Raw genomic sequence first — 19,202 nt, 5'->3', positions numbered from 1 at the left:
TGGTGAGCCCAAAACCCATAACTGGTGATTTCATTCCTGCCCGTAGCCAAGACAACCTATCAACCTCTAAGTATCTTTTTTCCTACTCAGTGCCCCCCACCCCAGCTCTTCTTCTGGGCCTCAGTCCAGTAGTTTGCCACCCCACCTGTTACCTTCCCTTTTCTTAACCTCTCTAACTCTTTCTCCACTTTGCTTGGCTCCATGTCAGGCTTGCCATGTGGCCCCCATCAGATATCTCCAAGTGAGAAACAAAGGGGATCTGCTCACTTGATTTTGTGCTCATCACTCCAGCTGTTCATTTATTTTTTGAATCAGATTCTGTTGTGTGCTAAAAGATTCTTGAAACTCTTTGGTTATAGTATGGAACTTTGAGACTCTGTATCCCATCTTTGTGGAATCTAAAACAGAGACCAGGCAAGATTGAAAAAAAAAAGAAAGTTGTTAGCTTAATAATATCTAAGCTTGTAGAAGTGAAGTTGGGGAATTCTTATATTGTCATTTCCTGAAAAAAGATGTTCCATATTTAAAGTACATATCAGCAGTATGTTTGTTTAGATATGTTATCACCTAGAAGGGAGGAATAGGTTCACAAAAATACTCCCTCCCTTTCTTAGAAAACATGTTTGCTCTCAAATCGAGGGTTTTAAGGTGGTGGTTTTTAAACTGGGTTTCACAGGACACTCATGTTTCCAGGTGGTGCCACAGAACTTCAGCCTTCTGTCTTTTAACCAGAATAGTCTTGTTTTTAGTTGTTTAAAAACCATGGTTTCATGTACAGTTATGTTTTGGGATAAAACAAACAAGCTACTGGTGCTTAAAAGTAGATTGGAAAGCAACTGCTTTAAGAGAATGTAACTGACATTTATTGGGCATGCCCTATCCTATGATGCTTATCTCACTTCATCCTCACAGTGGCCCTGCAAGGTAAGTATTGTTACCTTCACTATGTAGACAAGGAAACAGATCTAGAATGGCCTAAGTGACTTCCTTCAGGGCAGTGAACTAAATTTTGGAGTTGAGATTCAAACTCAGGTGATTTTGGCCCCAAACCCCTGGATATTTTTATTACGCTAGTGGTTCCTGAACCTTCTACACATCAGAAGGGAGTTTTGTTTTTTTGGTTGTTTGCTTGGTTTTTGTTTTTAACATTAAGGACTGTGGCAAACTGAGTAACACCTAAAAAGGCTATCCTCTGATTTTTGTCCCTATTCTCACCCTTGCCAAGAGAGCCAGACATTTTGTGTGAAATCTCCTAACTGGAATATTTAAATATTGACAAATAATTCTTTTTTTATTTTTTTTTTTAAAGTGGGCAAGTTTACATATGTGGGCCAGTTTGGCCTGAAAGTTGCCAGTTTTGGGCCTCAGTTAATGAACAAACAGGCTTCAGTGGGTTCTAGTAGTAGAATTAAGAACCCGAGAAGTGAAATTGACTGATAAAGTATTAACTTCAGAAAGATAACTAGGCCACAGACACTTTGCAGGAATTTTTATAGGGTATCTAACTTTTTCAGCAGCATTTTCCAAATTGTTCCTCAAGATATTAATAAATGGTGTGGGCAAGATGTTTTATCACCAGATAAATTTGGGACATGCTGGATTAAGTAAAGTTAAAGGATTTTTTTCCCACTTGCAGGATACCACAGTGCATATTGTACAGTCGTTCCCAAATGTATTCTACAACAAAACCATATTTTCTTTTTGGTGAAACACCTGGTTCGTTGGTTTACAAACAGATTAGGCATCAAAAGCAATTGGGAGCCTTTGAGTGTATGCCGGTCCCGGCTCTACTCTGGTGTATTTAATATATACAAAAATATTAGAGGAATTTTACACAGAAATAGGAATTCTAGTGGTGGGATTGACGGGTTTTGGGTGGTGGTAATTATTGATGATGTTTAGCTTTCATTGTTTTTAGAATCTATAACACTATTTTATCATTAAAACTAAAAAAAATTAAATGTAAAGAATAGTGTTCCTTACATGTGGCCTTACATTAATTTTAAAGTTGAAATGAATTTTGTTGTTCCTGTTTTTAGGCACTTTCATGTTTAGTTCAGTTTGCTTCTACAAGAAGGTCCTTATTTAGCAGTCCTGAACGTGCCAAGTACCTTGGTAATTTAATCAAGGGAGTAAAAAGGATACTTGAAAACCCTCAGGTATTTTTGAAGTAATTTAATTAATATTTACCATATTTAAATACAGTTTTTCTGCTGAAAGGTGCATAATAAACTTATGACTTTATTACGATTCTGGAAGAAAATAAGTATCATATTCTACTTTCTTGGATCTCATTTGTAGTATAAATGGGCAGCTTTTAAAAGTGAATGTTTTCCTGACTGACTGCTGTGTTGTTCTTTTTATTTTTCCCGTTCTTTTAGGTAAATATGAATAGAGGTTGTATACCTTATTATGCTTCTGCTTTCTACCATCGTACTTTCCTTGCACTTCTTAAATTACTGAAGTGATTAATTCAATCATATCTACCTTCTAAGCTAGAAGACAGTATAAATCTGGATGTTAATATTGGAATAAGTGGCTTTAAATTATGAATATCTTTTTTGCCCTCCTGTGGACAATAAAAATTTGTAGATTTTTAAATCTACTCTCTATGTTAACTGCAAATCTTCAGTGGCAGTGTTCATTTCAGAGAATTGCACAGCCATTATAAATTAGTGATTTTGGATGCCTAGATAAAATTTGTTTCACTTTTGGTTTAAAATATCTGTAATGAAAGTACAAATATTAAAAGGTTAAATGATGATTTAAGGAGGTTTATCTAAGTCTCTTGGTTATTAATAACTTAGGGGGGACATATAATATCTATACATAAAGAAAACATGCTTACTCTATAAAGAACAGTTGTTTTTGCAGATTAAGAGGTATTTTATGTGTTGTGCATTCGTTTTATCTTTTCACTGTTGGCATAACTGTGAAATTTATGTGTTTTGCTGATAAATGGGATTTTTACCAATATATCGATACTTTAAAATTTTTAGTTGTTCAGCTCACTATCATCAGTTAATATGTGGAAGATAATGTGCTAATATCAGATAATTCTCTTAATTGATTTTCCAGTATCCTCATGTTGATGTTTTATGGCTCTAAAAGTTAATTTGAATATTATATATATTTTTAGAATTATAAATATGTATTAAAAGACCCATGAATACAAAATATATTTTTAAATTAGTCCTTAATAATTAGAAACTATGTTATATTTTTTCATGGGTTGAAATTTTTTACAAACTCTTTCACTATTAAACAGATACTGAAAGATACTTGAATTCTGTTTCATGCCAGCTATAGTACAGAGTTCTCAAACTATAAAGATAATAACATACATGTCCTATCTTCGAGGAGCTCACTGGGAGCACCTTTCTTGGTCTTTCCTTTTAAGCTGTCCTCCCCACGAAGTTACCTCTGTTTCTTGTAGTACTTTTGTTAAACTTTCTGCTCTACATTGCAGCAGTTTATTTGAATGTCTTAAGAGACAAGGAGTTGCTTGAGGACATAATGCCTCTAGGTACTCAATAAATATTTGTTGAATTAAAAGATGTTTCTGTTATTTGTGGGTACACATTTAATGTAAGTCTAGTGGTATTGCTCTTTTCCAGGATTTCAAGAGCCCATTCTTATTTTCCATCTTAAATATTTTTCAGGTTTTGTATTGACTTCTATTTAAGTCACAAGGTACACACTCTCTCTCCCTCTCTCTCAACCCTTTTCTGTCTCTTTTCTGTCTCTCATGCAAGTTTTTTTGGGGTAATATAGTGGTTCCCAAACATTATGATTTAGTCATCATGGTCAAAGCTTCCTCCAAAGCCTCTAGTTTGGATTCCTTATTATTAATCATTTATGACAACATTAAGTCCAGTAGGAATCATTTGGTTTTTTGTTGTTAAGTTTTTTAAAAAGCCTTTCTTTTTGTCTCATAATTTAGGGTTTGTCCAATCCAGGTAATTATCATGAATTTTGTCGATTTTTGGCTCGTTTAAAGACAAATTACCAACTGGGAGAATTAGTTATGGTGAAGGAGTATCCTGAAGTTATCAGATTGATTGCTAATTTTACCATTACTAGCCTACAGGTAAATAAAAATATATAGTTGATGTTAAACTGTAGATAGTTTTAAAACACTTTCTTGGTAAGATTTGGTAGGGATTTTAAAAAACATTTATTAGAGCACTTTGCTAAAAATGTTCATTGCAAGATTTTAGGTAAAAAACTTCTTTGTAACAAATTTTATAATAATAAAAATTTAGAGGCCATCTAAATATCTAATAATTAAAGACCAAATTGAGATGCTGTAGTAAAATCTATGTGGAGAAATAAAATAAAGTTTTACAGATTAGTTTTTGGAAAAATTCTTTTTATAAGTTTGGGGGGAAGTTTTAAAACCATATTTTCCACATGATATCAACTCTGTGAAAAAATATTCCTGGAAAGATTAGAAGGAAGTTCACAAACATTTAACAGAATTTGCTATTTTAAATGTTCATTGGTTATAATCAGAATAAAAGTTTATTTTAAACTGTATGTTTACTAATTTTGCCTCTCCATTTCTTATTCTAGGAAGACATAATGTCATTTTAAATAACGTTTGCTTTATTTTTTTGTAGCATTGGGAATTTGCTCCCAACAGTGTTCATTATTTATTAACTCTCTGGCAAAGGATGGTAGCATCAGTTCCTTTTGTGAAATCAACTGAACCCCACTTATTAGACACTTATGCACCAGAAATCACGAAGGCCTTTATCACTTCTCGGTTGGAATCTGTTGCCATAGTTGTGAGGTATTGAAAACTAAATGTTTTTGTTGTATTTTCATCTTCTGCATCTTGGAATTTTTAAAAATGGAGGTAAAATTTACCTATGGTAAAATTCACCTTTTTTAGTATACAGTTCTATGAGTTCTGACAAGTGTATGCCCTTGTGTTTAACAGCACAATCAAGATATAAAGTAGTTCCATCACCCCAAAAAGTTTTTTTAGGTTCCTTTCCCCATCCTCAGCATCTGGCAATTATTGATGTTTTGTTCCCTAAGATTTTTGTCTTTTTTGGATGTTATTACATAAATGAAATCATATAGTATGTAGCCCTTTAGTCTGGCTTCTGTCACTTAGCATAATGCATTTGAGATTCTTCCATTTTGTATCAGTCGTTCTTTACTTTTTATTGCTGAATAGTATACAATTTTATGGATATATCACAGTTATTAGTCCACTCACCTATTGATGGACATTTGGGTTCTTTCTGTTTTTGCCTTTATGAGTAAAATAGCTGTAAGTGTTCCTATACAGATTTTTGTATGAATTTAAGTTTTTATTTCTCTTGGATAAATTCCTAGGTGTGAGATTTCTGGGTTGCCTGGTAAGTGTATATTTTACTTTATAAGAAATTGCCAAACTATTTTCCAAAGTTGCTGTATCATTTCACATTCCCACCAGCAGTGTATGAAAAATCCAGTTGCTCTGCATCCTCACCAGCACTTGATATTGTCAGTTTTAAAAAATTTTAGTCATTCTAATAAGTGTGGTGCCTCATTGTGGTTTCAAATTGCATTCCCTTAATAACTAACAATGTTGAGGATCTTTTTATGTGCTTATTTACCATTTGTATATACTCTTTGGTAAAATGCCTGTCAAATATGTTCCCTTTATTTTATTGGGTCGTTTATTTTCTTATCTTGCGATTAGAGAGGTCTGTATATTCTGGTCACAAGTCTTTTTATCCTATGTGTTTTGCAAATATTTTTTCCCAGTCCATTGCTTGCCTCTTCATTTCCTTAACAGAGTCTTGCAAAGAGCAGGAGTTTTGAATTTTAATGAAGTCCAATTTATCCTTTATTTTTTTCTTCTAGAAGTTTTATAATTTAAATTTAGGTCCATAATCCATTTTGAGTTAATTTTTGTGTATGATATAAGGTTTAGACTCAATGTTATTTTTCTTTCCTTTTTGCATAGGGAAGACCAGTTATCCCCAACACCATTTGTGGAAAAGACTATCCTTTCTCCATTGAATTGTCTTTACTCTGTTTTCAAAAATTAATTGACCACATATGTATGGTTCTATTTTTGGACTCTATTCTCATTAGTCTCTGTTTTTCTCCTTCTGCCAGTAGCCCCTGCCTTGAGTACTGTAGCCTTATAATAAGTTTTGAAATCAGGTAGTGTGAATTTTCACCTTGGTTTTCCCTTTTTAAAATTGTTTTGGCTCTTTTACTTCCTTTGCTTTTCTGTATAATTGTTAGAATCATCTTGTCAGTATCTACAAAAAAAAGTCCTGCTGGAATTTTGACTAGAATTGCATTGAATTTGTAGATTAATTTGGAGGAAGAATTGACATCTCAGCAATATTGAGTCTTTTAGCCAATGAGCATGTTTATCTTTTATTTAGAGCCCTTCCGTGATTCCTTTCATCACTGTTTTGTATTATTCAGTCTTTAGATCTTACATATATTTAAGATTTAATTAGTGTTTTATGTTTTCTGGTGCCTTTGGAGATACTGTTTTTTAAACTTAAATTTCCAGTTGTTCATGTTAGTATATAGTAATGAATTCTATATATTGATCTGTATTGCTAGCACCTTGGAAATACACTCACCTGTTAGTCCTAGTAGCTTTCTTGTGGTTCACATTTTCAAATATAGACATTTTATTTCTTATCTTACAGTCTATGTCTTTTATTTCTTTATCCATGATAGAATTTTTATTTAACATAAATAAAGCTTATTTGTGGTGAATAAAAGTACATCTCATTCTAACGTCGTCTGCAATCCTTTTCTTATATATTTGCAGAGATAATTTAGATGATCCACTGGATGATACCGCCACTGTGTTTCAGCAGTTGGAGCAGTTGTGCACTGTTAGCAGATGTGAATATGAGAAGACATGCACTCTTCTTGTACAGTTGTTTGATCAAAATGCACAGAATTACCAAAAGCTTCTACATTCAGCTTCTGGAATAACTGTGGACATGGCAATTCAGGAAGGTCAGTAAATTTTATATGACCATATAAATAATATAATAATATGGTATTATGTTGAATTTTAAGTAGCTTCATTAATCAATTTATTTAATAATTTTACTGCAACGTATTTTTATTTCCCCCAATTCTATTCCTCTAATAATCCATTAATTTTAATAACCTTCTGGGTATTTTGTTGGCTTGATAGTTTTAGTTCTTTATAAGATTCACAGGGAATATTTCTCTCTGGATTCACTATCAAAAAAAGCTGATAATGATCTTTGAGTAGAGTTTATTAACTTACAACTATCTTTTAACTAATCATGTTTCCCTCTTTGCTGTATCTGACTGCAAATTCAGAGCCCAGTTTTAGCCAGTAAAAATTTACCGAAGACCTCATCGTGGTTTTGCATTTGTTTATTTGCCTTCACCATGGCTTTATTTTATTATTATATTTCAATTTCTCAATTTCCTCTTTATTTTTCATTCTTTACTGAAGGAGAATTTATTTATTTCTGTATATTTCCTTAATATGAAAGGATTTTCAGGAACATAGGGAATTAAATACACTTTTCAGATTTTAAGTGGGATAACTTATGAGAATGGAACTGGCTATATACATTTCTCTTTTTTTTTTTAACATCTTTATTGGAATATAATTGCTTTACAATGGTGTGTTACTTTATGCTTTATAACAAAGTGAATCAGTTATACGTATGTTCCCATATCTCCTCCCTCTTGCGTCTCCCTCCCTCCCACCCTCCCTATCCCACCCCTCTAGGTGGTCACAAAGCACAGAGCTGATCTCCCTGTGCTATGTGGCTGCTTCCCACTAGCTATCTGTTTTACGTTTGGTAGTGTATATATGTCCATGCCACTCTCTCACTTTGTCACAGCTTACGCTTCCCCCTCCCCATATCCTCAAGTCCATTCTCTAGTAGGTCTGTGTCTTTATTCCTGTCTTACCCCTAGGTTCTTCATGACTTTTTTTTTTCTTAGATTCTATATATATATGTTAGCATGCGGTATTTGTCTTTCTCTTTCTGACTTACTTCACTCTGTATGACAGACTCTAGATCCATCCACCTCACTACAAATAACTCAATTTCATTTCTTTTTATGGCTGAGTAATATTCTACTGTATATATGTGCCACATCTTCTGTATCCATTCATGTGATGATGGACACTTATGTTGCTTCCATCTCCTGGCTATTGTAAATAGAGCTGCAGTGAACATTTTGGTACATGACTCATTTTGAATTATGGTTGTCCCAGGGTATATACCCAGTAGTGGGATTGCTGGGTCATATGGTAGTTCTATTTGTAGTTCTTTAAGGAACCTCCATACTGTTCTCCATAGTGGCTGTAGTAATTCACATTCCCACCAGCAGTACAAGAGTGTTCCCTTTTCTCCACACCCTCTCCAGCATTTATTGTTTGTAGATATTTTGATGATGGCCATTCTGACTGGTGTGAGATGATATCTCATTGTAGTTTTGATTTGCATTTCTCTAATGATTAATGACATTGAGCATTCTTTCATGTCTTTGTTGGCAGTCTGTATATCGTCTTTGGAGAAATGTCTATTTAGGTCTTCTGCCCATTTTTGGATTGGGTTGTTTGTTTTTATTGAGCTGCATGAGATGCTTGTAAATTTTAGAAATTAATCCTTTGTCAGTTGCTTCATTTGCAAATATTTTCTCCCATTCTGAGGGTTGTCTTTTCGTCTTGTTTATGGTTTCCTTTGCTGTGCAAAAGCTTTTAATTTTCATTAGGTCCCATTTGTTTATTTTTGTTTTTATTTCCATTTCTCTACAAGGTGGGTCAAAAAGGATCTTGCCGTGATTTATGTCATAGAGTGTTCTGCCTATGTTTTCCTCTAAGAGTTTGATAGTTTCTGGCCTTACATTTAGCTCTTTAATCCATTTTGAGCTTATTTTTGTGTATGGTGTTAGGGAGTGTTCTAATCTCATACTTTTATATGTGCCTGTCCAGTTTTCCCAGCATCACTTATTGAAGAGGCTGTCCTTTCTCCACTGTACATTCCTGCCTCCTTTATCAAAGATAAGAGGACCATATGTGCGTGGGCTTATCTCTGGGCTTTCTATCCTGTTCCATTGATGTATATTTCTGTTTTTGTGCCAGTACCATACTGTCTTGATTACTGTAGCTTTGTAGTATAGTCTGAAGTCAGGAAGCCTGATTCCTCCAGCTCCATTTTTCTTTCTCAAGATTGCTTTGGCTAAAGGGGCTAAAGGGGTCTTTTGTGTTTCCATTACAAATTGTGAAATTTTTTGTTCTAGTTCTGTGAAAAATCCCAGTGGTAGTTTGATAGGGATTGCATTGAATCTGTAGATTGCTTTGGGTAGTAGAGTCATTTTCACAGTGTTGATTCTTCCAATCCAAGAACATGGTATATCTCTCCATCTATTTGTATCATCTTTAATTTCTTTCATCAGTGTCTTATAATTTTCTGCATACGGGTCTTTTGTCTCCTTAGGTAGATTTATTCCTAGATATTTTATTCTTTTTGTTGCAGTGGTAAATGGGAGTGTTTTCTTAATTTCACTTTCATATTTTTCATCATTAGTGTATAGGAATGCAAGAGATTTCTGTGCATTAATTTTGTATCCTGCTACTTTACCAAATTCATTGATTAGCTCTAGTAGTTTTCTGGTAGCATCTTCAGGATTCTCTATGTATAGTATCATGTCATCTGCAAACAGTGACAGCTTTACTTCTTTTCTGATTTGGATTCCTTTTATTTCCTTTTCTTCTCTGATTGCTGTGGCTAAAACTTCCAAAACTGTGTTGAATAATAGTGGTGAGAGTGGGCAACCTTGTCTTGTTCCTGATCTTAGTGGAAATGCTTTCAGTTTTTCACCATTGAGGACGATGTTGGCTGTGGGTTTGTCATATATGGCCTTTATTATGTTGAGGAAAGTTCCCTCTATGCCTACTTTCTGCAGGGTTTTTATCATAAATGGGTGTTGAATTTTGTTGAAAGCTTTCTCTGCATCTATTGATGATCATATGGTTTTTCTCCTTCAGTTTGTTAATATGGTGCATCATGTTGATTGATTTGCGTATATTGAAGAATCCTTGCATTCCTGGGATAAACCCCACTTGATCATGGTGTATGATCCTTTTAATGTGCTGTTGGATTCTGTTTGCTAGTATTTTGTTGAGGATTTTTGCATCTACGTTCATCAGTGATATTGGCCTGTAGTTTTCTTTCTTTGTGACATCTTTGTCTGGTTTTGGTATCAGGGTGATGGTGGCCTCGTAGAATGAGTTTGGGAGTGTTCCTCCCTCTGCTGTATTTTGGAAGAGTTTGAGAAGGATAGGTGTTAGCTCTTCTCTAAATGTTTGATAGAATTTGCCTGTGAAGCCATCTGGTCTTGGGCTTTTGTTTGTTGGAAGATATTTAATTACAGTTTCAATTTCAGTGCTTGTGATTGGTCTGTTCATATTTTCTATTTCTTCCTGATTCAGTCTTGGCAGGTTGTGCATTTCTAAGAATTTGTCCATTTCTTCCAGGTTGTCCATTTTATTGGCATAGAGTTGCTTGTAGTAATCTCTCATGATCTTTTGTATTTCTGCAGTGTCAGTTGTTACTTCTCCTTTTTCATTTCTAATTCTGTAGATTGAAGTCTTCTCCCTTTTTTTCTTGATGAGTCTGGCTAATGGTTTATCGATTTTGTTTATCTTCTCAAAGAACCAGCTTTTAGTTTTATTGATCTTTGCTATCGTTTCCTTTATTTCTTTTTCATTTATTTCTGATCTGATTTTTATGATTTCTTTCCTTCTGCTAACTTTGGGGTTTTTTTGTTCTTCTTTCTCTAATTACATTAGATCAAGGTTAGGTTGTTTATTCGAGGTGTTTCCTGTTTCTTAAGGTAGGATTGTATTGCTATAAACTTCCCTCTTGGAACTGCTTTTGCTGCATTCCATAGGTTTTGGGTCGTCGTGTCTCCACTGTCATTTGTTTCTAGGTATTTTTTGATTTCCTCTTTGATTTCTTCATTGATCACTTCGTTATTAAGTAGTGTATCGTTTAGCCTCCATGTGTTTGTATGTTTTACAGATCTTTTCCTGTAATTGATATCTAGTCTCATAGCGTTGTGGTCGGAAAAGATACTTGATACAATTTCAATTTTCTTAAATTTACCAAGGCTTGATTTGTGACCCAAGATATGATCTATCCTGGAGAATATTCCATGAGCACTTGAGAAAAACTGTGTATTCTGTTGTTTTTGGATGGAATGTCCTATAAATATCAATTAAGTCCATCTTTTTTAATGTATCATTTAAAGCTTGTGTTTCATTATTATTTTCATTTTGGATGATCTGTCCATCAGTGAAAGTGGGGTGTTAAAGTCCCCTACTATGAATGTGTTACTGCCGATTTCCCCTTTTATGGCTGTTAGTATTTGCCTTATGTATTGAGGTGCTCCTATGTTGGGTGCATAAGTATTTACAATTGTTATATCTTCTTCTTGAATTGATCCCTTGATCATTATGTAGTGTCCTTCTTTGTCTCTTGTAATAGTCTTTATTTTAAAGTCTATTTTGTCTGACATGAGAATTGCTACTCCAGCTTTCTTTTGATTTCCATTTGCATGGAATATCTTTTTCCATCCCCTCACTTTCAGTCTGTATGTGTCCTTAGGTCTGAAGTGGGTCTCTTGTAGACAGCATATATATGGGTCTTGTTTTTGTATCCATTCAGCCAGTCTGTGTCTTTTGGTGGGAGCATTTAATCCATTTACATTTAAGGTAATTATCGATATGTATGTTCCTGTTCCCATTTTCTTAATTTTTTTGGGGTTTGTTATTGTAGGTCTTTTCCTTCTCTTGTGTTTCTTGCCTAGAGAAGTTCCTTTTAGCATTTGTTGTGAAGCTGATTTGGTGGTGCTGAACTCTCTCAGCTTTTGCTTGTCTGTAAAGGTTTTAATTTCTCCATCAAATCTGAATGAGATCCTTGCTGGGTAGAGTAATCTTGGTTGTAGGTTTTTCTCCTTCATCACTTTAAATATGTCCTGCCACTCCCTTCTGGCTTGCAGAGTTTCTGCTGAAAGATCAGCTGTTAACCTCATGGGGATTCCCTTGTGTTATTTTTCCCTTGCTGCTTTTAATATGTTTTCTTTGTATTTAATTTTTGACAGTTTGATTAATATGTGTCTTGGCGTGTTTCTCCTTGTTATCCTGTATGGGACTCTCTGTGCTTCCTGGTCTTGATTAACTGTTTCCTTTCCCATACTAGGGAAGTTTTCAACTATAATCTCTTCAAATATTTTCTCAGTCCCTTTCTTTTTCTCTTCTTCTTCTGGGATCCCTATAATTCAAATGTTGGTACGTTTAACGCTGTCCCAGATCTCTGAGACTGTCCTCAGTTCTTTTCATTCTTTTTTCTTTATTCTGCTCTGCAGTAGTTATTTCCACTATTTTATCTTCCAGGTCACTTATCTGTTTTTTTGCCTCAGTTATTCTTCTATCGATCCCTTCTAGATTATTTTAAATTTCATTTATTGTGTTGTTCATCATTGCTTGTTTCCTCTTTAGTTCTTCTAGGTCCTTGTTAAATGTTTCTTGCATTTTCTCTATTCTATTTCCAAGATTTTAGATCATCTTTACTATCATTATTCTGAATTCTTTCTCAGGTAGACTGCCTATTTCCTCTTCATTTGTTAGGTCTGGTGGGTTTTTATCTTGCTCTTTCATCTGCTGTGTGTTTTTCTGTTTTCTCATTTTGCTTATCTTACTGTGTTTGGGGTCTCCTTTTTGCAGGCTGCAGGTTCGTAGTTCCCGTTGTTTTTGGTGTCTGTCCCCAGTGGCTAAAGTTGGTCAGTGGGTTGTGTAGGCTTCCTGTTGGAGGGGACTGGTGCCTGTGTTCTGGTGGATGAGGCTGGATCTTGTCTTTCTGGTGGGCAGGTCCACGTCTGGTGGTGTGTTTTGGGGTGTCTCTGGCCTTATTATGATTTTAGGCAGCGTCTCTGCTAATGGGTGGGGTTGTGTTCCTGTCTTGCTAGTTGTTTGGCATAGGGTGTCCAGCACTGTAGCTTGCTGGTCGTTGAGTGAAGCTGGGTGTTGGTGTTGAGATGGAGATCTCTGGGAGATTTTCACCGTTTGATATTATGTGGAGCTGGGAGGTCTCTTGTGGAGCAGTGTCCTGAAGTTGGCTGTCCCACGTCAGAGGCACAGCACTGACTCCTGGCTGCAGCACCAAGAGCCTTTCATTCACACGGCTCAGCATAAGAGGGAGAAAAAGTAGAAAGAAATAAAGAAAGAGGATAAAATAAAATAAAGTAAGATTAAAATAAAATAAAGTCATTAAAATAAAAAATAATTTTTAAGAAAAAAAAATTTTTTTAAAGAAAAAAAAACGGACGGACAGAACCCTAGGACAAATGGTGAGAGCAAAGCTATACAGACAAAATCTCACACAGAAGCATACACACTCACAAAAAGAGGAAAAGGGGAAAAAATAATATATCTTGCTCTCTAAGTCCACCTCCTCATTTTGGGATGATTCGTTGTCTATTCAGGTATTCCACAGATGCAGGTACATCACGTTGATTGTGGAGTTTTTATCCACTGCTTCTGAGTCTGCTGGGAGAGATTTCCCTTTCTCTTCTTTGTTCGCACAGCTCCCTGGGTTCAGCTTTGGATTTGGCCCCGCCTCTGCGTGTAGGTCGCCTGAGGGTGTCCCTTCCTGCCCAGACAGGACGGGGTTAAAGGAGCAGCTGATTCGGGGCCTCTGGCTCACTCAGGCCGGGGGGAGGGAGGGGTACGGAGTGCGGGGCGAGCCTGCGGCGGCAGAAGTCGGCATGACGTTGCACCAGCCTGAGACGCGCCGTGCGTTCTCCTGGGGAAGTTGTCCCTGGATCACAGGACCCTGGCAGTGGCGGGCTGCACAGGCTCCTGGGAGGGGAGGTGTGGATAGTGACCTGTGCTCGCACACAGGCTTCTTGGTGGCAGCAGCAGCAGCCTTAGCATCTCATGCCCGTCTCTGTGGTCCACGCTGATAGCCGTGGCTCGCCCCCATCTCTGGAGCTCCTTTAGGCCTTGCTCTTAATCCCCTCTCCTCGCGCACCAGGAAACAAAGAGGGAAGAAAAAGTCTCTTGCCTCTTTGGCAGGTCCAGACTTTTTCCCAGACTCCCTCCTGGCTAGCCGTGGTGCACTAACCCCTTCAGGCTGTGTTCACGCTGCCAGTCCTCTCCCTGCGCTCCAACTGGAAGCCCAAGCCTCAGCTCCCAGCCCCTGCCCGTCCCAGCGAGTGAGCAGACAATCCTTGGGCTGGTGAGTGCCGGTTGGCACCGATCCTCTTTGCGGGAATCTCTCCGCTTTGCCCTCCGCACCCCTGTTGCTGTGCTCTCCTCTGCGGCTCTGAAGCTTCCCCCTCCGCCACCCGCAGTCTCCGCCCACGAAGGGGCTTCTAGTGTGTGGAAACCTTTCCTCCTTCACAGTTCCCTCCCACTGGTGCAGGTCCCGTCCCTATTCTTTTGTCTGTTTATTCTTTTTTCTTTTGCCCTACCCAGGTACTTGGGGAGCTTCTTGCCTTTTGGGAGGTCTGCGGTCTTCTGCCAGCGCTCAGTGGGTGTTCTGTAGGAGTTGTTTCACGTGTAGATGTATTTCTGATGTATCTGCTGGTGTTGGAGAGTCTCCTGCAGAGGCGGGTGGTGGCTGTGTCTCACCGTGAGGACAAGGACAATGGCAGCAGAAGTTCTGGGAAGCACTCTTTGGCATGAGCCCTCCCAGAGTCTGCCATTAGCCTCACCAAAGAGGCTATATACATTTCTAATAGGAGGCAGTTTAATTAAAGTTCCAGGATGTTTTTGTTTTCTTTCATATTTGTTTGGAAAGTGAGTGGTAAGGGATGATAGTCAAACTTTGAGTGATTTTCCATTTAACTCTTTTAAAAAATGTTCTTTAAAAATTATCCTATACATTTACGTATTGTCTTCTAAAAATGACTTTTATTCATTATCTGTTTTTTTGGGTTTTGTTTGTTTTCTGAGTCACACAGTACTGCTCAGCAGCAGATAGAGGAATAGTTAACCTTCTTGAAATGTTCTCTTTTATTAGTATCTCATTATAAATTAGATGGAGGAGAACTAACATTTTACTTCGTAGCATCTTGTCTTCATGACTGAATTCTTTCTTTAGCAGAGTTCTGAAAATTATTAAATATCCAGTACATACAAAAGGGTATTTATATATTTTGAGCCATAGTAACTAGCAGTAACAAGCACCATCACATAGCTTAAAGAACAGGTCAATACCAGTATCTTTGCTGTTTCCTTTTTCCTACCAGCAAAAAATACTTGATGTTTGTTCATTAATTGATGCCTCTTTTTCATAGTTTTACTGCGTATGTATGTACTCTGAAAATAATGCATGGTTTTGCATATTTTTGAACTTTATACAAATAGAATCAAAATTATTTATTCTTTTACAACTTGCTTCATTATTTTTTCTCAGTGTTGCATTCATGAGAGTTTGTGTGGATGCTGTAGCTATAGTTCCTTCATTTGTACTGCTGCAGTGCTGTTGTTTGAATATACTGCAATTGATTGATGCATTTTCTTGTCAGCGGGTATTTGTGTTTTCTGTTTTCTGCTAATGCAATGAATGCTGCTCTAAAGATTGTTATATATATTAGTTACACAGTCAGCTTCAGTAGGCAATGCCAAACTATATTTTACAAAGTGATTGTACTACTTTATATCCCACCCACTCTTATCTAGATCCTCACCAATGGCTCATAATGTTAGACTTTTTGTCAAGCTAGTTGAGGTAATATACCTCATATTTTACTTTTCACTCTCATGATTATTAATGAAGTTTAGTGTTTATGTTCTGTCATCATCAGTGATATATATGTTCATCACTTGTGTTCATTTCCTCCTTGCCATTTGGATTATTTTGGTCTTTGTTTTTTTTATACTAATGGAGCTCTTTATAATATTTTAACACTAATCCTTTAGTTGTTTGAATTGTAAATATTGCCCTCAAGTTTGTTACCTGTTTTTATGTGTAACTTTAATGTGTCTGTTCTCTTAGTTTTCATATCTAATTTTATTTTAATTAATTCACCCAATCTTTTGAAGAGGTATTATATTTACGTTGTCCAGAAAAAAGAAATTAAAATGGGTTCTGTTCCAGTCCTATAATCTGTCCTACTGTTCTTCACTCTAACAAATAACGATTCTTATTGGTTTTGCATCTTTCTAAAGTTTCTGTATGCATGTACAATTAGGAATATATAAGTTCTTATTCCCCTTTTATTTACATGGAATGTGGCATACCACACTCACATTTTACTCCTTGCTTTTTCTCATTTAACAATGTATTTTATAGCTATTCTCAGATCAGTATACAAAGAATACTTAATTTTTATAGATGAATAATATTTTATTTTTTGAATGTGTCATAATTTATTTAACTATTCTCTCCATTGTTGAGAATCATTTGAGTTGTTTGCCATCTTCTGCTATTAAAACTAATGCTGTACAGATTAACCTTGTACTTGTCATTTTATATTTATGCAAGTATATCTGTAGGATACATTTCCAGAAGCAGAATTACTGTTGGGTAGAAGGGTTAATGTATTTGTAATTTTTATAAATATTTCCAAATTACTCTCTGTAAGGACTGCACCAATTTACTTGTCCACCAGCAGTCTATGAGCGCTCCATGTTACTGCCTTCACAAGACAGTATTACCAAGCTTTTGAATTTTTGGTAATCCTATAGGTGAAAAATGATTTCTCAGTATAATTTAACATTCTCATATCAGTGAGGTTAAGCATTGTTTATTTAAGAGCTATTTGGTCTTTTTTTTTTTTTTTTTTTTTGGCAGTACGTGGGCCTCTCACTGCTGTGGCCTCTCCCGTTGCGGAGCACAGGCTCCGGACGCACAGGCCCAGCGGCCATGGCTCATGGGCCGCTCTGCGGCACGCAGGATCCTCCCGGACCGGGGCACGAACCCGCGTCCCCCGCATCGGCAGGCGGACCCCCAACCACTGCGCCACCAGGGAAGCCCTGGTCTTCTTTTTCTGTAAAAGAATTACTCATTTTTTTGGCTCAGTTTTTTGTTGTTGGGTTATTGGTTCTTTTTTTCTCATTGATTTTTTTTTCCTCATTGACTTTTAAGAGCTCTTTATATTTTAGAAAAATGAGCCCCTTGTCTGTGTTGAGTTGCAAATATCTTTTTTCTTTTTCTTTTTTTTGAGTATACAGTTTGAATTTAGTAGATACATAGCCATGTAACTACCACCACATTCAAGATAGAGAACCTTAGAAATAATTTTCTCATGCCCTTTGATCCGTTTTCCTAACTCTATATCCAGGTAACCACTGGTTTTTGTCACTATGGTGCATCTCTTTTGGGTTTCTGTGTAAATGAAATCATACAATAACTAGTCTTTTGTGTTTGACTTTGTTTGTTTAGGATAATGGTTTTGAGATTCAAACATATTTTATATATAAATATTTTGTTCCTTTTTATTGCTGTGTAGTATTCCATAGTATGGCTTTTTCTTTAGTTTGTCTAGCTGTTTACCACTTAATGGATATTTGAGTCATACTTGCTGTTATGGATAATGGCTGTTATGAATAATGGCTGTTATGGCTGTTATGAATAATGATGTTGTGAACATTTGCAGACAAATCTCTGTATGTACTTAAATTGTCATTTCTCTTGGGTAAATACCTGTGACAGTTTGCTGGGTCATATGAGAAATGTGTGTATAATATTATAAGATACTACTACGCTATTTTACTTAGTGTACCATTTTTCATTCCCATTAAGAATGCTCCACATCTTCATCATCATTTGATATTGTCTTGTTAATTTTAGCCATTCTACTGGGTATCTAGTCGTAGTATCTCATTGTGTTATACTTTGAATTTCTTTGATAATTAATGAAGTTGTGCTTTTTTGGCCATTCTTATATCTTCCTTTGTGAAATGTCTGTTCACAATTTTTGCCCATTTTTATATTGGGCTGTTTGTTCTTTTGTACATAGTCTTATTATTGAAATTATAAGTGTTTAATATATTCTGTATACAGTTCCTTTTTCACATACATGTTGCAAATATTTTCTTCCTGTCTGTCGTTCGTCTTTGCAACTGTCTTTCAAAGGGCAGAGTTTTAAATTTTGATGATCTGCCTTTTCAATTTTTTCTTCATGGTTTATGCTTTTTATATTTAAGAAATCTTCTGTAACTGAAGTCCACGAATATGTTCTATATTTTTCTTCTAGAAGTTTAATAGTTTTAGCTATTATGTTTAAGTCTGTGATCCACTTTGGGTTAATTTTTGTGAATGATGTGAGGTAAGGATAAGGTCTCCTCCCCAACCTGTACAGTTATCAAGTTGTTCTAGCACCGTTTGCTGAAAAGACTGTCTTTTTTCCTACTGAATTATCATGTACCTTTGTCAAAAATCAGTTGGCCGTAAAAGGCTAGGGTCTGTTACTAGACTCTATTCTGTACCATTGATCTAAGTTTCTATCCTTATGCCAATATTATACTGTCTTGGTTACTATAACTTTATAAGTCTTGAAATCAAGTAATTTAAGTCTTTCAGTCTTGTTCTTCTTTCTCAAAGTAGTTTTGTGTTCTACATCTTTTGCTTTTCTGTATTAATTTTAGCATCAACTTGTCAGTTTCTTAAAAAAAAAAACCTCATTAGAGTTTTGATTGAGGTTGCCTCAATCTATATATCAGTTTGGTCCATCTTAATATCCAGTTGATGGACATGATATATTGCTCCACTTATGTAGGTGTTTTAAAATTTTCTTTGCAATGTTTTATTGTTTTCAGTTCATAGGTATTAAAAATCTTTCACAAAATATATGCCTATATATTTTGGTGCTATTGTAAATTTTGATTAGTCTTTGCTATTTTATATAAGACCAGATTGATTTTTGTCTTTGTGTCCTGTGATTTTGCTGAATTTACTTATTAGTTCTAATAGCTTTTTTTGTAGATTCTTTAGGATTGTTTTATATGATCATGTCACCTAAAATAAAGACAGTTTTATGTCTTGTCTTCATGCCTTTTATTTCTTTTTCTTTCCTTATTCCACTGGTAGGACCTTTAGTACAATGTTGAACAAAAGCGGTAAGAATGGATATTCTGGCCTTGTTTCTGTTTATACATAGAAAGCATTGAGCCTTTTACCATTGGTAATAAATTTGATGAAGTTCCCTTCTGTTTCTCA

General features: G+C 35.7%; 1 protein-coding gene across 6 annotated transcripts in view; it reads left to right on the top strand.

The window, feature by feature from the left end:
• Positions 1 to 19,202, top strand: part of RANBP17 (RAN binding protein 17) — a 314,986-nt gene that overhangs the window by 36,265 nt on the left and 259,519 nt on the right. For 5 of the 6 annotated variants that reach the window (XR_007476521.1, XM_033432062.2, XM_004271993.4 and 2 more), the window contains 4 exons: positions 2,040 to 2,159; positions 3,944 to 4,090; positions 4,623 to 4,795; positions 6,800 to 6,993. Coding sequence is in view for 5 of the 6 variants with exons in the window: in XM_033432062.2 (XP_033287953.1) it covers positions 2,040 to 2,159; positions 3,944 to 4,090; positions 4,623 to 4,795; positions 6,800 to 6,993 (634 nt within the window). In the remaining variant the exon portion in view is untranslated. The remainder of the gene's footprint in view (positions 1 to 2,039; positions 2,160 to 3,943; positions 4,091 to 4,622; positions 4,796 to 6,799; positions 6,994 to 19,202) is intronic. The other variant, XM_049708089.1, reaches the window with a different exon arrangement.

The sequence above is a fragment of the Orcinus orca genome, chromosome 3 (assembly GCF_937001465.1).
Source record: "Orcinus orca chromosome 3, mOrcOrc1.1, whole genome shotgun sequence".
Taxonomy (NCBI): domain Eukaryota; kingdom Metazoa; phylum Chordata; class Mammalia; order Artiodactyla; family Delphinidae; genus Orcinus; species Orcinus orca.
The sequence above is the reverse complement of the archived record's forward strand: the minus strand, read 5'-3'. Positions and strand labels throughout refer to the sequence as shown.